The sequence below is a fragment of the Lates calcarifer genome, linkage group LG8 (assembly GCF_001640805.2).
Source record: "Lates calcarifer isolate ASB-BC8 linkage group LG8, TLL_Latcal_v3, whole genome shotgun sequence".
Lineage (NCBI taxonomy): Eukaryota > Metazoa > Chordata > Actinopteri > Centropomidae > Lates > Lates calcarifer.
Genome location: NC_066840.1, coordinates 10,238,816 through 10,258,935, shown reverse-complemented (window position 1 = coordinate 10,258,935; position 20,120 = coordinate 10,238,816). Strand labels below are relative to the sequence as shown.

General features: G+C 41.5%; 1 protein-coding gene across 1 annotated transcript; it reads left to right on the top strand.

Moving 5' to 3' along the window:
• Positions 1–1,118: 1,118 nt before the first annotated feature.
• Positions 1,119–19,815, top strand: kdm3b (lysine (K)-specific demethylase 3B). Its single transcript, XM_018699574.2, is given in 28 exon segments — positions 1,119–1,708; positions 5,489–5,653; positions 6,587–6,700; positions 7,047–7,152; positions 8,127–8,251; positions 8,333–8,392; positions 8,522–8,968; positions 8,970–9,224; positions 9,332–10,529; positions 10,617–10,774; positions 10,776–10,834; positions 10,977–11,191; positions 11,336–11,488; positions 11,626–11,733; positions 11,848–11,975; positions 12,069–12,366; positions 12,465–12,682; positions 12,684–12,719; positions 13,260–13,532; positions 13,666–13,837; positions 13,953–14,043; positions 14,546–14,676; positions 14,773–14,892; positions 15,304–15,327; positions 17,029–17,168; positions 17,315–17,491; positions 17,619–17,753; positions 18,807–19,815. Coding segments are annotated over 28 exon segments (5,394 nt in total). The 5' UTR covers positions 1,119–1,501; the 3' UTR covers positions 18,888–19,815.
• Positions 19,816–20,120: the final 305 nt, after the last annotated feature.

The following is a 20,120-nucleotide window of genomic DNA, read 5'->3' as shown; positions in this document are numbered from 1 at the left end:
TTCTTTATTTGTGTTCGAAGAACACTCACACTCTAAATGCAAAAATACACAGCCGTAAATATCACAGTACCAAAAGGTTATGATGCCTTACATTCACCGAAATAGAAGTTGCAGTTCTACATATTTATAGATGAAAATTATTCATATTCTACTCTCTGTTCTAAACTTTTATAACCCAGGGCTTCATGGCCCTGGGCTACTTTATTGTGGTATTTGGAGGATTAATAAATGAATGAAAAATGTATGAAACTGTCCGTGTTAACTCTGGCAGAGCATCCCTGGAAATACTGACTGCTCACTGCACAGCACTGGAAAGTTTGTGGCGGTGTAGCACCTCCTAGTGGTCAAAATGAACAACACCAATACTACTACTACTACTACTACTACTACTACCACCACCACTACTACTACTACTACTAATAATAATAATAACAATAATCATAATAAATAAACAGAAATTATATCACTTTTACTTTATAGAAGAAATACAAAGAGTGATCAGGTATGATTTTTGTCTACTTTTATGGTACTGTCATTGTAGTTTATATTTCCTGTTTATTGGTTGTGTATGTGTACATATACGTGTACCTCAAGATTATGTTGTTGGTTATGGAAAAATATTAACATCTAGAATAAGAGACATCACATGTGATTAATTTAGCTTGTAGGAAATTGCCTAAACAATAGCTGCATGGATTAAACATATGACATTTGTAATGTCAGAAAGAAATTAAATTAATTTAATTATAAATTAGAAACAAAAAATAAATTAATAAACATTCAGCCATAACCTCTGATATTAGCCTATTTCAGCCATAGGCTATCGGTATAGGAGTATGTGCAAATGATAATTAACTGACAATAAATTGTAGTACGGAAATGAGCCCGATTTTACCGTCCACTTTTAAGGAATCCTTATAAAAAACAAAAAATATATTAGCCATATTGTAACTAGTAAATATCAATTTGGCTATCTTATTGGAAAAATCCATAAGGCAACGCATTTTATTTTAATTTAAAAAAATGTTTTATTTCATTAGATTTTTTAAGTTTTTGTTTCAGTCGAGGCGGTCCGCCTCCGCTGTTACACTGCGGAAAATCCTTTAAATCAAACAGAGCGCACGGTGTGAGCGCTGGTCCATAAACCTGCCTCTGGAGGGCGCTGTTTCCACATGCACTCGCTCTCTCTCCGCAGTGCTGCCTGTCTACGAGGAGTGCGTTTGATTGTTGCAGGGCTCAATGGCGGACAGAGCAGGATAGTCGCGTTAGCACCGAGGACAATAACATCTCGACTCTGTGAATTCCTGGCGTGACCCGGTCCGCCGCTGCGTGCCTGCGGGTGCAACGGGTGAGGCGAGCTCTCTCGTGCGCTAACATTGAATGCAAAGTCGCTGCAGCTATTTCATGCTCGTCTTCTGCCGTAGTTGAGTTTACATCCCAGGCGGAGAAGTTAACACTGTTCATGGTGGCTCACTAAAGGCAGCTAGCTTGCGAGCAAACCATGGAGGACTCTCTCGAATTGATAGGGAAGCGTCTGCTTTTGCTCCTCGACGACGGCAGGTCCGCGAATGGATCTGAGCCGGAGCAGGCTGCCTGGGCCCGGGACTGGCTCCGGGGGACGGTGCGGGCAGTGAGCGTTATCGGCCTGGCCGCCCCGGAGGTTAGCGGAGGAGAGGCGACAACAACAACCACTGCTGCAGGGCTGACGGTCAGTGTTTACATATGAGTGATGCCGGACTGCATAGCGAAATACCTTACAATAGGTATATAAAGTGTGTGCTAACCATTAAGCATGTGTTTTTTTCTTGCTCTACTGAGCTTGTTTTTACCCGTAAGTGTCGGTACATTTGTCGGCAGGTAACGTTAGCTCAGGCACATATTAGCTAGCTACAAGTCGCAGGCAGTGAGGCGAAGCTAAACTCGAGGCCGGGGATTTTCTGGCCTTTGCTTTGTTCGCTTTTTAGCTTTTTAACCAATGACATTCAGCTCCAGTGATGTTACTCGTCACCTCGTAGCAATAATTTGCAAAGCAGAGCTACGCTAGAGCTAATTAAACGATCACGACATTGTTATAAATCTGTGTAAAGCAGCAGCGAATAACAGCATTAGCTTGTCAGTTCCCATCGTTAGTCTAGTTAAAGGCCTCACAAGTTCATATGAGGGTGAACCAGGGATTTCTCCGACTTAACTGTGAGCTAAAGATTGTTAAATGTTCAGACTAACGTTAAAGTTTGTAAACTAATGAAAACTTGAAAGAACTGAAGTAATATCCACAAGCTTTGTTTTGTTTATAGCTGCTGAATTGCTGGGACTTTTGAATGAGATTTGTAGAAGACAAAAATTGGGGGTGGGTGACCTACATAAAAGTACACACTAAAATGCAGGCTATTAAACACTTGGTTTGTACAAGACTTCAATCAATAACATCATCTAAGTAAGGAAGGAGTTGCAGGTGCCCACTTTGGCTTTGTATTATTAAGCAAAGTCCTTTTTTTTAAAGAATAATAATCAGCGATGGTAATTTTGGTTGTTACACAAGTGCACTTCTTATTTCTTGGAAATAAGCAGACTTAAATAAAACTGTCAAACTTAGATTCTCCCTCTGTGACACAAGAGGACGTCTTGATTCACAGGGTGAAAGTGTAGAGTCAAAAACAGGTTCTCTCTCTTAGACTCCTACTCACAAAACATATTTTTAATTCATCAAACCAAACTAAACAAAGACCTGTAAGACTGTGCTCAGTAAATTAGAAATTCATTTAATTACCTTGCTGTACAGCGTATATAGAGTTTGTCATGGGTCACAAGGAGTAAATCCTGTGTTTATGTTAAAAAAATAAAGCTGGATTTTATGGGCTGTTTTTGCTACCTTGATTCCCACCACCCTCCTGAATGTGGCCCAATCTCAGAGCAAATTCCAGTTTTATGATCTTACAAGAGCTTGGCAAATAACCAGCAAGACAACCGGGACCTGTAGAAACTAAAAACTTTTTAATGTGCTAAAACTTTTGAAGACGTTTTATTGGGAGACTTGATGCAGTGGCTTGTGAAGAAGAGGGCAGTACACATTATTGTCAGGAAAGTTTTTATGTGTGTTTTGTGTACATCTAGGATGATTATGTAGAAATATCAATGCATTAATGTGACACTAGGTATCGCTTTCACTGCTAATAAGTTTTGATAATAGTTTTTATCATACATGTCAGAGCAAATGTTAGTACCTGAAGCTTTTTAATGGAAAAGAATCCCTAAAATATTACCAGTAGAAGTATTGTGTAAGAAAACATTGTTACACTCCTAATTAATGTGGACATATGATATGGCAAAGGAATATCAGGATGTTTGATTCAGTATTATTCACTCGTTTTAAGGCTATGCCAACACCTTATCATACTTTCAAGTCTTTCAGGTATCACTGAAAGGAATGTGATGAGCACAGCCTTGAAAAAAGAAATGAAAATAAAAAAAAAACAACAGCAAAGGTTCTCTTGACAAATTATGGCCTGGTTATTCTTGATAATCCACAGACATTAGTGTAAACAGTTTTCACTGTAACTATATTCTACTTAAGACATAGTTCCTTTGTAATCTGTACATTGCGATTTTAGTGGGGTGGAGATAAAAATTTCAGATATCTTTTAACCTCAGTGGATAAAATCTGAACTATCTGCATGGTAGCATAGCCACTACAGGTAAGTGAGAAAATATGTCTCAGAAGAGAGAGTGTTCAGTGGAAAGAAGCAGCAAATCAGTACCTGAAGGTTTAGCAGTTGGCCTGATGTTATCTCTGCAAGCTTGCTTCCTTCAGAGTGTTTTTTTCTGGAGCTTTTCAGCTTTAGCTCAGTGAAATAAGTACCAACACCTTCAATTTAACTTTTCCCTCTCGCTGACTTACTCTAAAGCTCTTTTCTTTTTCCTTTTAAATCTTCAGCAGGTGGGTAATTGACTAGTTAGTTGCATCAGTGGTGTTAATAACATTACATGAAATTCGCAGCCTGAGTTTAAAGAAATCTGATTTGACAAGAAGCAGAGATTTGTGGGTGTTAGGCGCTCTCCAATCATTCTCACAGCTTGTTCTATGACATAAAACAGCTGTTGTCAAAATCTTAGCGGTGTCTGTGGTGTTTTACTTCACTCAAGTCCACAAAATAATAAACCTCCACTATCAACTTTACAACCGAGACAAATAGGAGGTGTCATGGTGTCTTCAGAAAGTGTGATAAAAGTCAGTGGTGTAGATCTCACACAGGGAGCCAAGGTGTGTATGATGGGAAGTTTAAAATGAACAACTACACATGGAAATTTCAGAATGTTGGCTAAGGAGTTTTATTGTTCAGTCAGATTGTCCATTGTTAATCGGTGCATACTAGTTTTATTCTGTTATTTTGACACAGAAAAGAGGATGCATAACCAAAATATCTTGCGTAAAGAGACAGGGTTATTGTAATGCATATTCTTACCGAAAGTCTTTGGACTTCTTAACCCCCAAACTGCTCTAATGGGGCTTCTCAGTGGACCACAGTCAAGAAAGGGCAGAAAGGTTCATAAATAAAAAAGATACCACCAACTGAGGCATTTGTAAGGAACACTGAGCCCAGTCTATTCATGACTAATTGGTGCTTCCTTCTTAATTCAAATTAAATAACACTTAAGAGCCCATTTAGAAAAGAACCAGAATACAGGTATAAACATAATATAAAAAAATACTTTTAGTAAACAAATATTTTATTTTATTTAAGTCAGTAACAGTGAACTCTTATGTTTGATGCCATTATTTGAATGTTGCTTCGTTGTCTGCTATTTTAGGCAATTTAATCATCAACATTTTCTTTTAAACAAAAGTAGCAGGATAACTAATGATTGACAGGCACTCCTCCTTGTAATCCTACCAGAGGGACTGTTAGTATGAGCCAGTCAGTCATGTCCCAGTTCTATGAAAAATGAAGTGTGTTATCCAGCTCAAGCAGTACAGAGCCACTCTGAAGTCTTGATTTGTATCAAATGGACACGAGACAAAGTTGTGCGTGATCATATTGTACCAGTGACACATACAAACTTAACATCGATGTAGACAGATTCTGTCATACTGTTACAAAAAGCACAGCATGACAGAGGAAATGATACAGACTGGACTTTCACCTTTTCTAGTACTTTTATTTCAGTAAACTGAGTAGTATTAGTATGACAAGTATCATTACGGTTATGAACTGCTCTCAGAAGGAGTTGTTTCCAGCCACACACAGGAATTGTTTCGCTGGTTGACTAAATTTCGTCGAATGGTCTAAGAAGAGGATCTGTGTCGCTCTCTGCACTGACAGATAGAAGCTCACCAGTCCAATGACAGTAATTCTGTCTATTATAAAAGAAAATATGTCAGATTTTATGAAAAGGTCATTCAGCTTCTGAGGTAGCACTTCAGTACAGTAACTGTAGCCCTGTTATAACTTTAAAGTTTTCATGCTTATGTTCTGGCTCTCTCCACCTGCAGGTATTTGTGGAGTTTGAGAATGCTTCGCAGCGTTGTTCCTGGGTGCAGGTGTATGATGAAGGAGTGAAAGCTGTGTTGGTAGAAGACTCCATTGTTTGGGCCAATCAGAGCGATGGTACAGGGACTACTGGAGCTCCAGCCTCAGCTACCGCCTGGCCTGCTCTGGTGAGTGATCATTGGGACAGCAGATGTGAGCAACAATGTCTACGTTATGCATCCAAGTCAAGCCTTGGAATGATCAAGCCTGCCTGTTAAAGTGGGGCATCAGAACAAGACCAACCGCGGCTCCCAGACAGGCTCAGTCCTGTTTGGCAACCGTGATTGTATTCAATAACTTAAGATTTTAGTTTAAGTGTTACTTCTCAAGTTTGGACCTCGACCATTACTAACTAGCTTTAAGTGATAAAATCATCAACATTTTCCAGGAAGTTGATGTAAATGATGAAAAAAGCTAATTCTGTTACTCCCATGGACAAGAAGCATTTGCCACTGGGGCAGGTAGAGGGCAACTTAATATCCCCATGACAAATGGATCAGTTTAGATTTTTGCACCTACCTAATGTGAATATGTAATTGTGGAAAAATAACACACTGTAATCTGAAATTTTAAGATGGTGTTTTTTTAGGTCAAATTTATATGTAGGAATAAATAGAAAAGAAATCGGATAATTGTTGTTGTGACTGATGTGGTATGTGTTCACATATTTGAAATTCTGGGTCATTGAGATTAATTTGAAAATGTAAATTTGTGCTTTTCCCTCACTCTCATGTCAGAACCTGTACTAGACCTTCATTTGAACTACAGGCACCTTTTACTTCCCAAGCCCACCCTTCCCTCCCAGACTGGCCTCACAGTCGTAGTCACAGCTCAAGCTCACCCTCCACTTTGAGTCGTTGTTTGCCCAGTGCAGATGGCCATTTGCCTGTGCTTGTGCTTCAGCTTATGTCATGAGTTAATGTGCTCATGTGGGTATTATGAGCAGAAAAAACATATAAAGCAGTCATTTTCTTCTTGTCCTTTTGCTGAAGAATAGAAAACAGACATTAAGTGTTTTTCTACAGGGTCAAAGCGTTAAATGGTTTTGTCTTCTTCCTCAGGCCTTCCGCTCCCTGGTGGATAGAGTGGGTTTAGGATCATTGGTTCCCGTGGAGTATTTTGGAAACAAGAATTTTGAGTTCCTGCCTGATAACAAAACTGTCCAGAGGTTTGAGGTGTGTTTTACAGTGTTTGTTAATCATTTAGTAGTGTTGACTGACAGAAAACTAATTACAATTTTGGGTTAATTATTTTGGATATTTAATGAAAAGCAATGGAATCATTTTTCTGGTTCAGTTTCTCTGATAGGATTTTGCTTGTTTTCTGTTTCTTATGACTGATAAGTGAACACCTGCATTTGTTAGAATTTTTTAGAACTAAAAAACAAACACAGTAAACCAGTGAAATAATAACTGTTACCTGCAACACATTTTTTTCATGTAATATTCTAGCGTAAAGTTTCACATTTTTGTTGCACAGCTATTACAATTTCAGAACTGTGTATGTTGTGTCCTTGTACAGGTTGATAAAGACATTAGACATCCTTTGCTTTTGGAGCAGCCCTCCCTGCAGGCTGCCATATCCAGCTGGAGTACTGACTTTGAACTGCAGGAGATCTTCAGGAAGGGTAAGACTCCACGTTCACCAGTTTTTATGTTGTTTTCCTCTATCATCTCTGTGTGTTCTATGGGGTGCCTTGTCTGAGCAGTTCTTTCTATGTAATGGTTTTATTTTGGGCACCTGCTCAAACTAGCAAAATTGGAGTCACTGTTCATTTGAAGTGCTTGAACCTGGCATCTGTCATTAGATGCAGTTAATGCAGTGACTGTAAATCACTGTTTTTAGTCCATTGATTTCAAGTCGCTTAAAGTCACTGTTTCAGAAATTGTTGTTGATGAAGCATAGTGTAAACGCAGTATGCAACAGAGGTAACGCACTGATATCAACTAACAGTATAACAGTCATGTAATGCTGCTGTAAAATGACTGACAGAGAGACTTTAATCTCGGTGCAAATTTCCAATCTTTGTTCTTATGGACTTGTTATGTGAAGTATGCATGAACTGGATTGAAGAGAGATCATGTCCTCCAGCTGCTGTGTGTTAGATTCACATCTTCTGTAGCATTTTTTGTATATGCACCCATGAATTAAGTTTGGATGATAATTTTACAACTTTTGAATATTATATAAATGCAATATTTAATCACTCAAAACACTAACCTTTTGTCTCAGATTGATTTAAAATAAAAACAGTGGTGATCTGTTGTTGTACAGTGATTGATAACAAGAACTGAAAATTCAATATTCAAATAAACTCTGAACAGTATTGTTTAAATAAGTTAAATAGTTTAAATAAATTTTCATTCCAGTTTTCATTTCTCACTTATCCAATGGAAACATGAACAAAAAAAACTGCAGTAGGTGTCACAGGCTGTGGATACTGTGGCACAGTGCAGAGGTGATGCTGCTTAGATATGGTGGTGATGCTTTCACTCTTCAAACAAAACTAATCCCAGGCTTAATTTACTGTCTACATCTCCTACCTATGTTTTAAATCTGCCAGAATGTAACCTGTATTTCTCTCGCTGTTCCTGCCCTCAGGTTCATACACTGTTCAAGGACGCAGGGTTCGAGTGTACCAGCCAGAGTTCGAGGAGTGCTGGGCCTCAGGACTGGTCTCACAACACGACCCTATCTCACACCTTATGGAGATTACCCTGGATAAGGTAAATGATGATGTTTTGCTTGCATACCTTCTGGTCATGGCGTGAAAGGATGCCACTTAAATACCACATTTTTTGCTGTAGGGAGAAGAAAATCAGATGGTGGATCCTCGTGTTATACATGTCATGCTGACAGAGGAGGAGGTGAGGCTGTCATTTTAGAAATCTTACTGTACTCTATAATTGATTGTACTCTGCTGTATATGTCTTAGCTTTAGATATTTTAAAAATATATCAGTATAATTACTTTTTAACTTTTATCCCCCTTTTCAGCTTGGTAAAAATGGGCGGCGAAGGAAGGACAGTGAAACAATGAAGGGTGATAGTGGACGTAGACGTAGGACTGCCTCCGAAGGTGAGGATGACTTAAACTTGAAGCGTTTTAAAGGAGCAGGAGACGCAGGAGCTGATGCACAGAACTGTGGCGACTCCAACAAACCCCCCGCGGAAGGGATGGGGATCTGGGTTGGAGACTCTGGCGAAAGAGTCAGTAGCACAACCAAAAATGGAAGCTCTTCAGAGGGAACCTTTCCTCAGGGCAGAGTGTCATCCCCCAACACCAATTCCCCACTCCAGATGGACCAATCAAATGCTACTCCTCCTCGTTACCCAGCCCACGTCAAAGAAAATGGCCGCTCACTCTCCACACAAGGGGCAGCGGACTCCACTACCATCACTACTCACACCCCCACTCCCCCTCCCCTCAAACCAGCCCCCTCTCCCTTTCTCCACCACATCTTTCCCTTCACTAGGCCAGATGCCAAGCTTGGTTCCTGGTGCTCCTGCCCCCAAGGCCTCCCCATCCCCCCAGCCAGACCGAGATGAGGCCTCCCAGTCAGCCTTTTCTAAAACAGCTGCTCTTGTTTCCCCGGGCCCTGTCACCATTTCTTGGTCACATGACAGTGGCCCTAGTGTGGCACTTTCTGCCTCTGTGGGTTTTAGTCCTAAAGCCCCAAACTGGGGAAGCCAGACTGAGGTAAGACAATCGATATGATCAGTACTGTTATGTGATGTCACATAGTATAGTAGTATTGTTTCTGTTGTCAGTATCATTTTACTTTACCATATTGTTTTGTTTCTCAGGGTTCTAAAACTGCCTTGGGTTTTCATTTACCCCAGGCTGCACCCGCTACTCCTGTATTTGGAGATGTTACCTCTCAGACCAATGGAGCTCCTACCACTACCACAGCTTCCCAGGACAATCCCAGGCCTTTTGGCTTCGGCTTTGGCGGAGCAAAGAATGAGACTCAATCTCAGCAAGACCAAAACTTGTTTTTCCAGTGCATGACCCAGAATTCTGGCTCCAGCCCAAGCCTAACTGCTGGGCAGACCCAGTCCAAGGACACCAATTACTTCACCGCAGTGTCTGAGAGCCTGAGTAAAGAGCCCCCAAGCCTTTTCAAGCCTGCATCCTCTGCTGAAGGGCTGAAAAAGCCTGAGCAGCCCAAAGTCCCTGAGACCCATCCGACAGGAAATGGCGTGCTTAACAAACCGTCATCGGCCTTCCAGGGCCTGGGTGGCTCTGCAGGAGGAAGAGGCTCTGGTCTAAGTATTGGTGGCCTGACTGCAGCCCCTGGAGCCCAAACTGCTTCTAAGAAGAGCAGTAATAATGGACCTTCTACGGGGGGTTTAGGGCTCCAGCCTGGTTTCAGTACTTCAGATAACCACCAGAACCTTTTTCTACAGGCGTCCAAAGAGCCTTCTAATCCATTTTTGGCATATGGGGACAAAACTTCCCACACACCCTTTGCTGGACTCAGTGGGGCTGAGCCACAGACTCTGGGTCCTGCCTCGGACAGCAAGCCAAACCTCTTCACTATGGCAGAGCCACCTAAGGGGATCTTGTCCTCCCCTTTCCCAGCTCTCTCGGCAGCCGCTTCACCCAGCTCTTCATCCTCTCCAGCACCGGCCTCGTCTCAGAGGTCACAGAGTGAAGAGGATGTGGCGAAGGAGGAGCAAGAGGTTGGGGAGATGCCCACATCCACCTCAGGCTGCCCCATGTTTGGAAGCACAGGCCCTGGTGGAATGGAGGAAGTGCCTGTGCCCTTTGACCAGAGCCAGTCTCAAAAGTTTACCCTAGAGGAAAGAGGCCAGTCGTCCAAACGTGACTCTGACTCCAGCAGCAACAGTGACCTGTCAGACCTGAGTGAGAATGAGGAGGGCCTTGAGAAGGGCCAGATCCCAGGAGGGCCACCACACCCTGCCAAGGATGGGGCCATGTTGCAGAAAACAAAGGTCCAAGGGGCTTCTAAAAGCCGTCCACGTAACAAGCCTTTCAAAGGTAGGTTTTGTCCACTCTTCAGAGCTCTCTGAGGTTATTTTGGTACTAACCTAAGATACTGAATTAACACTAAATTGTGCCCTCCAGTGGGCCAGTCTGTGTTAAAGGACCAGAGCAAGGTGCGTCGGCTGAAACAGTCTGGTGAGTCATTTCTGCAAGATGGTTCCTGCATCAATGTGGCCCCACACTTGCACAAGTGCCGCGAGTGCCGCCTGGAGCGTTACCGTAAATATCGGAATACGGACTGAAGACAGCGATGACGAAGATGACCCAAATGTAGCCTGTCGTTTCTTCCACTTCAGAAGGTGTGGATTATACATCTGTATTTGCAGCAGTGTTTCCCTTTGAGTGTTTGAGTGTCATAAATTAAAGTTATCAGGACAGAGGGCACAATGATCATCAACTGATGATTTGTTAGTCAGTTAACTTTTTTCTTCCTGTGACCAGGTTGGCTTTCACTCGTAAAGGTGTACTCCGTGTGGAAGGCTTCCTTAGTCCTCAACAGAGCGATTCCATGGCCATGGGTCTGTGGCTACCTGCACCAGCTGTACAAGAGGGGCTTGACCTCGATACATCCAAGTACATCCTGGCCAATGTGGGAGACCAGTTCTGCCAGTTGGTCATGTCTGAGAAGGAGGCCATGATGATGGTGGAACCTCACCGTGAGTACAGAGTCAAATATTCTGACCCCATGTTTTCTTCACCTTTAGTGTCTTATTTTGTCTCGCCTTTTGATTTTGTCACTGAACCCATCAGAAGTATCAGTGTATATAATCCATCTTTTTTCTCTTTGGCCTGTCGTTCAGAGAAAGTGGCGTGGAAACGTGCAGTGCGAGGCGTCAGAGAAATGTGTGATGTGTGTGAGACCACCCTGTTCAACATCCACTGGGTGTGTCGCAAGTGTGGCTTTGGAGTGTGCCTGGACTGCTATCGGCTCCGCAGGAACAGGCCAAGGGAGGGTAAGCCATTGAAGCAACATTTGGGAAACTTGAGAGCTAAATCAACCAGTTTAATAACCTAACTTGTTAATACTTAGAGATGTGTTTTGACGTGTTACGCACTGGAAACATGCAGCTCAATATGTTCTTTCCTTTAGATGTAGATGAGGGTCCTGAGGATGAGGTTTTCTCTTGGTTGAAATGTGCCAAAGGTCAACCTCATGAGCCACAGAACCTCATGCCTACACAGATTATACCTGGGACAGGTAACTCCATCATTGACTTGTATAAATCCCCACTTCATGGGCATCGTGTATTAAATATGATCTTTTATTGACACAATAAGAGCTGTAATGATTTCACTTGCCTTTCTCTCTTAGCTCTTTACAACATAGGGGACATGGTGCATTCAGCGCGAGGCAAGTGGGGTATTAAGGCTAATTGTCCCTGTGCCAGTCGACACACCAAGCCTCTAGTGCGCCCTAGTGCTCCCAATGGAATTTCACAGGTACTGTTGTGCCACAGCATTCTTACTTGCATTTATCCATTTTTAAGTGTTAAACTTGAGGGCTCTAACATCTGGTTGTGCTTGTGTCAGCAGTCTACGACAAGTGGTGGTGGGGGCCTCGCAGCTGCAGCTTCTGGTATTGGCACCACTCCAAAATCAGAGGGAGAAGGGTCAGCTATCAAAACAGAAACTACACAAGCAGCAGCGCCATCAGACAGTGGGGGTGGGGAAAGTGTGGGCAGTACCAGTAACTCCACTAGTGGTACGTCCTCCCCCTGTAACCTCACTCAGTCGTCTGCCAAGGAGCCACGCTCGTCGGGAGAGGGCAACAGCTCCGCTCTGCACTGGCTGGCAGACTTGGCCACACAGAAAGCCAAGGATGACACCAAGGGTAAGTAGGAAAGAGGCAATGCAGAGTCAGTTTAATCTGAAAAGTCAAAATATTTAAAGTTGAAGTTGCATCAGCATATTTTTGTCATCCTCTTCCAGAATCCGGTTCACTTCGCTCCATGATGAGTCGAGACAGTCGGCCTCCCTTTGGACTGGACTCACTCAGTGCCCTGTCAAAGCCTTCTGCTTCGAGCCCTAAGCTATTTAACAGTCTGTTACTGGGCTCCAGCATGGCCCAGTCCAAACCTGAAGGGTCCAGTCTCCGTGATTTGCTCAACTCTGGACCGGGCAAACTTCCCCAGGGCCCCGGAGACAGCGGGGGTACCGTTCCCCTCTGTCTTCACTTCAGCAGGCGTACGTATCAAACCTTTATTATTCCATGTAGAAGATGATGAAGAGGTTCAAGTGTACACAGCTACACTAATCAGCAGTCCTGTCGAAAACAGTAAATCTTGTAGAGCACTTTGTAAATTTGTTTTGAAAAGTTCTAGATTAATAAAGTTATTATTGATGTTAATATTTTGATTACAACTCTGTAGAAAAATACAACAGGAAATCATAAGAATAGCTCTGTTTTTTTTCAGTGTTAAAGTTTTTACATAATACACGAAATATTGCATGCAAGTTAGCTATTGTATTTTAAGTTCAAAATATGGTAAGTCAACTAAAAAAAGACATAATTGAAATGGTAGTAATACTGTAGTTAGGGATATGAATTGATTATGAATTGTGTTACTGCCATCTACTGGTGTAGTAATGAACCAGAACATTTAATTTGAAAATGCCAAAATGGAAACAAACGAAAAAAAAAAAGAGATGAGGCTTTTACTTAAAATTATTTACCTCGAATTACAAGTACATAATTGATTAACAAAAAATCTTTTTGTCTGTCAGAGTGACAAGCTGAAGAGCAGCCTCCCAAACTTCCTGGATCACATCATCGCCTCGGTTGTGGAGACCAAGAAAGCAGAAGGCCGTCGCACAGGGACCTCTGAAGGTGGTGAACTCGGTGTGTTGGGGAGCCGGAAAGATGGAGTAATGGGCCTTAGTGTTTTAGAACCACATACCTCACACTCCTGGCTCTGTGATGGAAGACTCCTCTGCCTACAGGATCCCAGCAACAGCAACAACTGGAAGATCTTCAGAGAGTGCTGGAAGCAGGGACAGGTAAGAACCACAATTAGTTAAACTCACAGGATGTAATGTAGCAGAGGCAGAGATTTAGCTGTTGGAGGAACATGGGTTGAGATTTTACTGCGTTTCTCTCTCATCTGCGTTATCTCTTCTCTTTTGCATCCAGCCTGTGTTGGTGTCAGGGATACATAAACGACTGAAAGCTCATCTCTGGCAGCCTGAAGCCTTCAGTGAGGAGTTTGGAGACCAGGATGTAGACCTGGTCAATTGTAGAAACTGTGCCATCATCTCTGATGTGAAGGTGCGAGACTTCTGGGACGGCTTCCAGGTCATCTCCAGTGAGTACCCAGTTTGGCTTAATGTGCCTGCCACTATGTTTCTTTTTTTTATTGCTCATGTATCTCTAATGCCAGTGAAACAGTAGCTAATGTGGAGTTTTGTTTGTGAATGCAGAGCGACTGCAAGACAGTGACGGCCAGCCCATGGTGTTGAAGTTAAAGGACTGGCCTCCGGGTGAAGACTTCCGGGACATGATGCCCACACGGTGAGGATCCAAAAATATGTTGCACACACTGATTGTAAATAATAATGTATATTATTTGAAGTTATAGTAAATAAATGAAATGTAGAAACACAATATACACAAATTAAATGAGATTCATGAATATCTCACAAGCTAGAATTAGATTCACATTTTTTAAATTGCATAATTTACAAGTTACCTTACACACATGGAATCAGTTGTGTTCATAAATGTATTATTTAGACATTTCTCTGAGGATCCTTGTAATTTGTGTCTCATTTTGGTACCTTCAAGTGCATGCTAACATAAACTTGTAAAATGTGGAATAACCACCATATTTTGGCTGTATTACTAACATACAAAACCATTTTTGTGAACCAGTTATTTCTCTTGTATTGTTAAAAAAATGCTTTGGGATTGTTTTTGTGAACCATTAAGTATTTGTAAGGTACAAAACACATTTGTTAATCTCACTTGTATAAAGTCAGCCGTTTATTAGATTGATTTTTCATACTTTTCCCAGATTTGACGATCTGATGGAAAACCTCCCCTTGCCTGAGTACACAAAAAGAGATGGTCGTCTAAACCTTGCTGCCCGTCTGCCCAACTTTTTTGTGCGTCCTGACCTTGGTCCTAAGATGTACAATGCCTACGGTGAGAGGGACTGGCTGACTCATCTTTTTTCCCCTTTCCTCCATTATAATCTGTATTTGTCTTCATCCTCTCTCTCACTGTCATTCTTTCCTTCAGGCTTAATCTCCACTGAAGACAGGAAGGTGGGAACCACTAACCTCCATCTGGATGTATCTGATGCTGTCAATGTCATGGTCTATGTTGGCATCCCTCAGGGAGAGGCAAATCAGGAGCAAGGTTAGTGAACTTAAACACACCATATCTTTTTTGTCTCACACCCACTCACACTAAATGTTAACAAAAACATAACTTACTCCCCAAAACACATAATAACTTTATTCTGTTTATATATTTTTTGTTTGTTTTACAATTTTTCATGCAATTTTTTTGATCTCCACCCCCCCATATCAAATCCAAGACATTCTGTAGAATGTAATAAATTATAAAAGAAGGGACTCATTCCAAACATTGGGTATTACTCGCTCATCCTTCATCTAACTGATCCCTTCCCTTTGTCTAGAGCTTTGTCTGAACCTAATGCATATACTGTTATAGTTGCTCCAGGCTTGATTGGCTTAGACAGGACCCTGAAAAGACCCTCCAGTGGGTCTTACTCATTTACATTGTGGCAAAATTTCTCATTCACAGAGGCAGATATCTCTGGAAAAAAAGGTCTGTAGACTTTCAATTGTATCACTTCAGTAGCATGTCCTTCTTCTTGACTAACTTCCCTTCTTCACTCCTCCACCCCATCCTTCTGTTATTATCTGTGCAGTAGGGGCCAGAGCACTGGGACCCATCTGTTAGTTTCTGCTGCGGCATGTTTTGTTACCCCTCCTGTAATTGTATGTAAATGCCACCTTTATTTACACCTTAAATGACTAACAGATGGTATTAAAATTCATGTTGATGCCCTTTGGAGATCTACACCTTCTTCTTCTGAGTGGATTTCAGAGTTGGGTTAAGTGTTTGTACTGTTCGGGGTTCAGTCAGTACAGTAAGGTCAATTCTGTGAATTGACACGGAGTTCACGCAGGATCTCCTATAATTACAATTACAGTGAGCATGTGCTCTGGTCCCTTACACCATGGGAAAAAAGTTTGAATGAAGGGCATCTAGAATTGGCATCTTCCTCGCAGGCTTCCTCTCACTCAGAAACACACCCAACAATATGACCATAAACATTCTGTCGCCAAACACTGGTCCCTCCTCTTCCGCTAAGGACCAGGGAATTTTACACACATACACACTCACTGATTTAGCCTGGCAACTGAACTTATGTTTGTGAGGAAATCGTTTGTAATGGACTAGAAAATAATGACTGTGTACACACACACACACACTCTTAACCTCTGGTTGCTCTTTGGTCGCTTAACAAAATGCCACATGATTAGATAGTAAAGAGAAACACTGGGCTGGGAATAAATGTCCTTTGGCTGGTGAAAGAAGAATACATTAGTCATTAATGTGTTTGCATCCACTCACATCTTTCTGAATAACTCAGAAATCAGTACTGAACTGAGAGGTTAGTACTCTTTCAGGCAGTTGTGTTCTGGTAGCTGCTCTGTACAATCAACCTGAGGCTGTGGATGTGAACGTTGTGTCAGTAAATGTGATTGTGTAGTCTGTAACTTGTCCTTTTCTTTGCCCTAGTGGTTCTCAACTGGTCCAGCAACATGATCCATATTTGTTTGTAGTCACAACCCAAACATCAATGAAAACTACTTTCATTGATTTCTCAAAATTAAAAGTTCAGGAATCTACAGTGTCCTCATGCAATACCAACACAACACCTGCAGTGGCATTTCTATGTTTGTCCAAAGGTTATATTAATAGTGTCTGTTTTTCTTCTTTATCACAGTTCTTTTGGGGGAAAACAGGACTGCCACTTAAGATGTTTGACAGCCACATGAGGCAGGTGTAAACAGTATTTTAAGAGCAGCTCTGGCAAATAAGTGCACTTCAGAAATAAACTCACTCAAGCCTGCTGTCCGCTTACAATGGACCTATGACCTATTATAGGGTCATGAGCCACCAGTTGAGAACTACAGCCCTGTGCCAGCAATATGATGGATGTACATTCATTTAGTTGTTTAAGAATAATGCTATGAAAGATGGGTAGGTGTATCTTGACCGTCACGGTCCTAGAATTGAGGCTTGATACATTTAGTCAGTTGTCAAACTGGAATAATGAAAAGACAGCAGTATTTAAGCAACACTAAAACATCAGTAATTACAGTTTAGAGGCAAAAGTTGTGAGGGTGCTTAAAGAAGGAACTCTACTGTAAAATCCTGTCCTTAAAGAGACACTGCTGATGACCTTTTGGTGCTCTGTACGTGTGTTTGTGTGTGTTGTTCATGTTTGGTCCTCAGAGGTCATGACCACCATCGAGGAGGGTGATGTGGATGAAATGACGAAGCGGAGGGTGTACGAGGGAAAGGAGAAACCTGGAGCTCTCTGGCATATCTACGCTGCCAAAGACGCTGAGAAGATCAGAGAACTGCTCCGCAAGGTCAGCAGCCAGTCAAGTTCTCTCTCTAATATCATCAGCTGGTTTCCAACGACAACTAAAGATGATCACATGGTTCAGATTAATCGATGTGCCATTGTTTGATTAAAAAAAAAAAAAAAAAAAAAAAAAATCTATATCTGTGTCAGGTGGGAGAGGAGCAGGGTCAAGAAAACCCTCCAGACCACGACCCCATTCACGACCAGAGCTGGTACCTGGACCAGGGGCTCCGCCGCAGGCTTTATGAAGAATATGGTGTCCAGGGCTGGGCCATTGTACAATTCTTAGGAGATGCTGTATTCATCCCTGCTGGAGCTCCACACCAGGTCAGACTGAGAGGAACTTACTAACTTCTTGTTACGTGATTTATGAATGTTACATGATTCAAGATTCACATCCGTCTCATCTTCTCTCAGTAACTTATTTTTTCATTCTGTGCTCTTCCCCTGTCAGGTGCACAACCTGTACAGCTGTATCAAAGTGGCCGAGGACTTTGTGTCTCCTGAGCACGTGAGGCACTGTTTCAGACTGACCCAGGAGTTCAGACACCTGTCCACTACTCATACAAACCACGAAGACAAGCTACAGGTTGGTGTGCCAATCTCCTGGTTTGATATACAAGAAGAGTGATAAGGCTTTATTAGTTACTTAAAGTGATTAAATAGAACTGTATGAACTGGCAGAAATCAAGTTTAACCAATATAATTTATATCATACTGTGAATGAATGTCAGTGCATTCAGATCAGCTTGTAACTGTGTTATAGCAAATAGCAGTTTTTATTTATTTTTTGGGGGGAGCTTTTCACCTTTATTCAGATGGGACTGTGGAGAGGAGCTAGGAAAGAGGGAGCGAGAGTAGGGGAATGACATGTAGAAAAGGTCTGGCTGGACCGGGAGTTGATCCGGGGACCAGCTGCTCAGAGCACCCAGGCCTCTGTGGTACATGCTCCAACCATTCAGCTATGGGGGTGTTCCTGCAGTTTTCATTTTTAAATCTATTTTTTCAAAGATTTGAATTCATGTGTTTGGCTGAACCTTTCATTTTACAGAGGTGAATTAAAAAACATGAAGGTGCCATTAGGAGGAGCAGTAGGCAGAGGCTGTTTGTAAGCAGACGTGTACTTTAAACATGTGCATGCTGGCAGCAGAGTAGAGCAACGATGAGTGACGACTGTCAGTTTGTGATTTTTGACTATGATTAATATCTTAAAATTCTTCTGACAGGATTAATACTGTTAAGAAATGTCATTATGAACAGTGAACAATGGTGGTTGCTTTGGATAATAAGCACCAGTAATTGAACATTATAACAGCCGTAGTGAGAAAAGGTTTGGTTTATGGCATAACCAAGTACAAGAAAACTCTCCAGTACGTAGGTGGGAAAAGTTGACACACGTACCTGAAGTCAGCATCAAAAACTTGCTCAGATTTTTACTATTTTCACTTAAATTTTGTGATTTAAATTAGAATTTTTCCAGTTTTCATCTGCATGTTATAGACAGAGCTCTTGTACAACTGCCTCCTGTTTAGACAACGTAAACATTTAAGCTTTTGCTTTGTGAGGTATTATCGGTGTGAGGCAGGAGATTGTTTCCACGTCTGTCATTGTTTTAACAGACTTTTCCTGTCGTCTTCCTCAGGTGAAGAACATCATCTATCACGCGGTGAAGGACGCTGTTGGGACACTGAAGGCCCACGAACCTAAACTAGCACGCCCTTAGTTCCTCTCACTTAATGCTGTCCCAAGACAACCAGCCTCTGAAGACCACTCCACTACGTACACACACACAGTATACATTACATACCTACATACACATGTACAAGCTGCAGAGTGCAGCGTACAGAGATAGAGTGTAGGTTTTTTTCGAGGGGCAGTGAAGATTTGTTTTTGGGGAAAGAGAACATTTGATCTGGGGAGGGGTTAGACCGGGAGGGGCTAGTCAGCGCTTTGATGAAGGAAGTCCTTTATCGCTGTTACACAGTACGCTCAAACTTGTCTAGTTGTTTTCCTTTTTTTTTTTTTTTTGTTTTTGTTTTTGATTAACTCTGTATTTAAGGTCAGTGTGTTTGTTCTGTTGTTCTCATTGTATATGTATGATGTGAGAGTAAGGGAGGTTAAAGCTGACGTGCCTTTGGAGCAGAGGTTCAGCTACCATACAAGCGACTGACAAAATGTGAGTTCTGGGCTAACTTTCCTATTTTGATGACGTTGATATTATTTCTCTTCAATAGGAGCGAGGTTAACCTGTTTTTTGTAGATTTTTTGTTGTTGGAGTTTTTAAACAGCTGATTGCTTCTGCCCTTTGTGGCTGAAATGAATTTGTGAAGCAGCCAGTGAAGGGAAGCAGACCAAAGTTTTGTATTTTTAGTTTTCTTATTTGAGTTTTTAGAGTAAGAAGTCTTTTCTTTTTATACACCACAAAGGTAATAATCAGAAGGACTTCAGAGAGGGCAGTTTATTTTTTTTTAGGTCATGGGTTTGGTCACCTATCTTTGTCCCATGGGCTGAACGAACTGAAGACTTCCAACAACATTGTTCAAGAATCACAATTGCAGCTGAACAGAACTACTGGCCATTAACATTGTATCAATATATATATTGATCTTAGCAGTCTGTTTGATTTTTCACAATAAAGTTTACAAAAATTACTGTTTGCTTGAATGCATATTTTTACTCAAAACCTCTGTGTATGTGTTACACGTGGAAAAGTTTTAAAGTGTCTGAATTAGCTTCAACTGTTATTTTCACTATCAGTTATTTTGTTAATTATTTTTTTGATCAAATTCAAGGCCTGAGGTTGTCAGGTTGCTTATTTTGATCCAACATTGTATATAAAACATACAAAAGCACATCCTCACATGTGGGAGAAAATATTTGGAATAGTGCTGCTAAATGACTTAAATAATCACACTATTATTAAAATAGATAACATTTTTCTGTCATTTGGAATAAG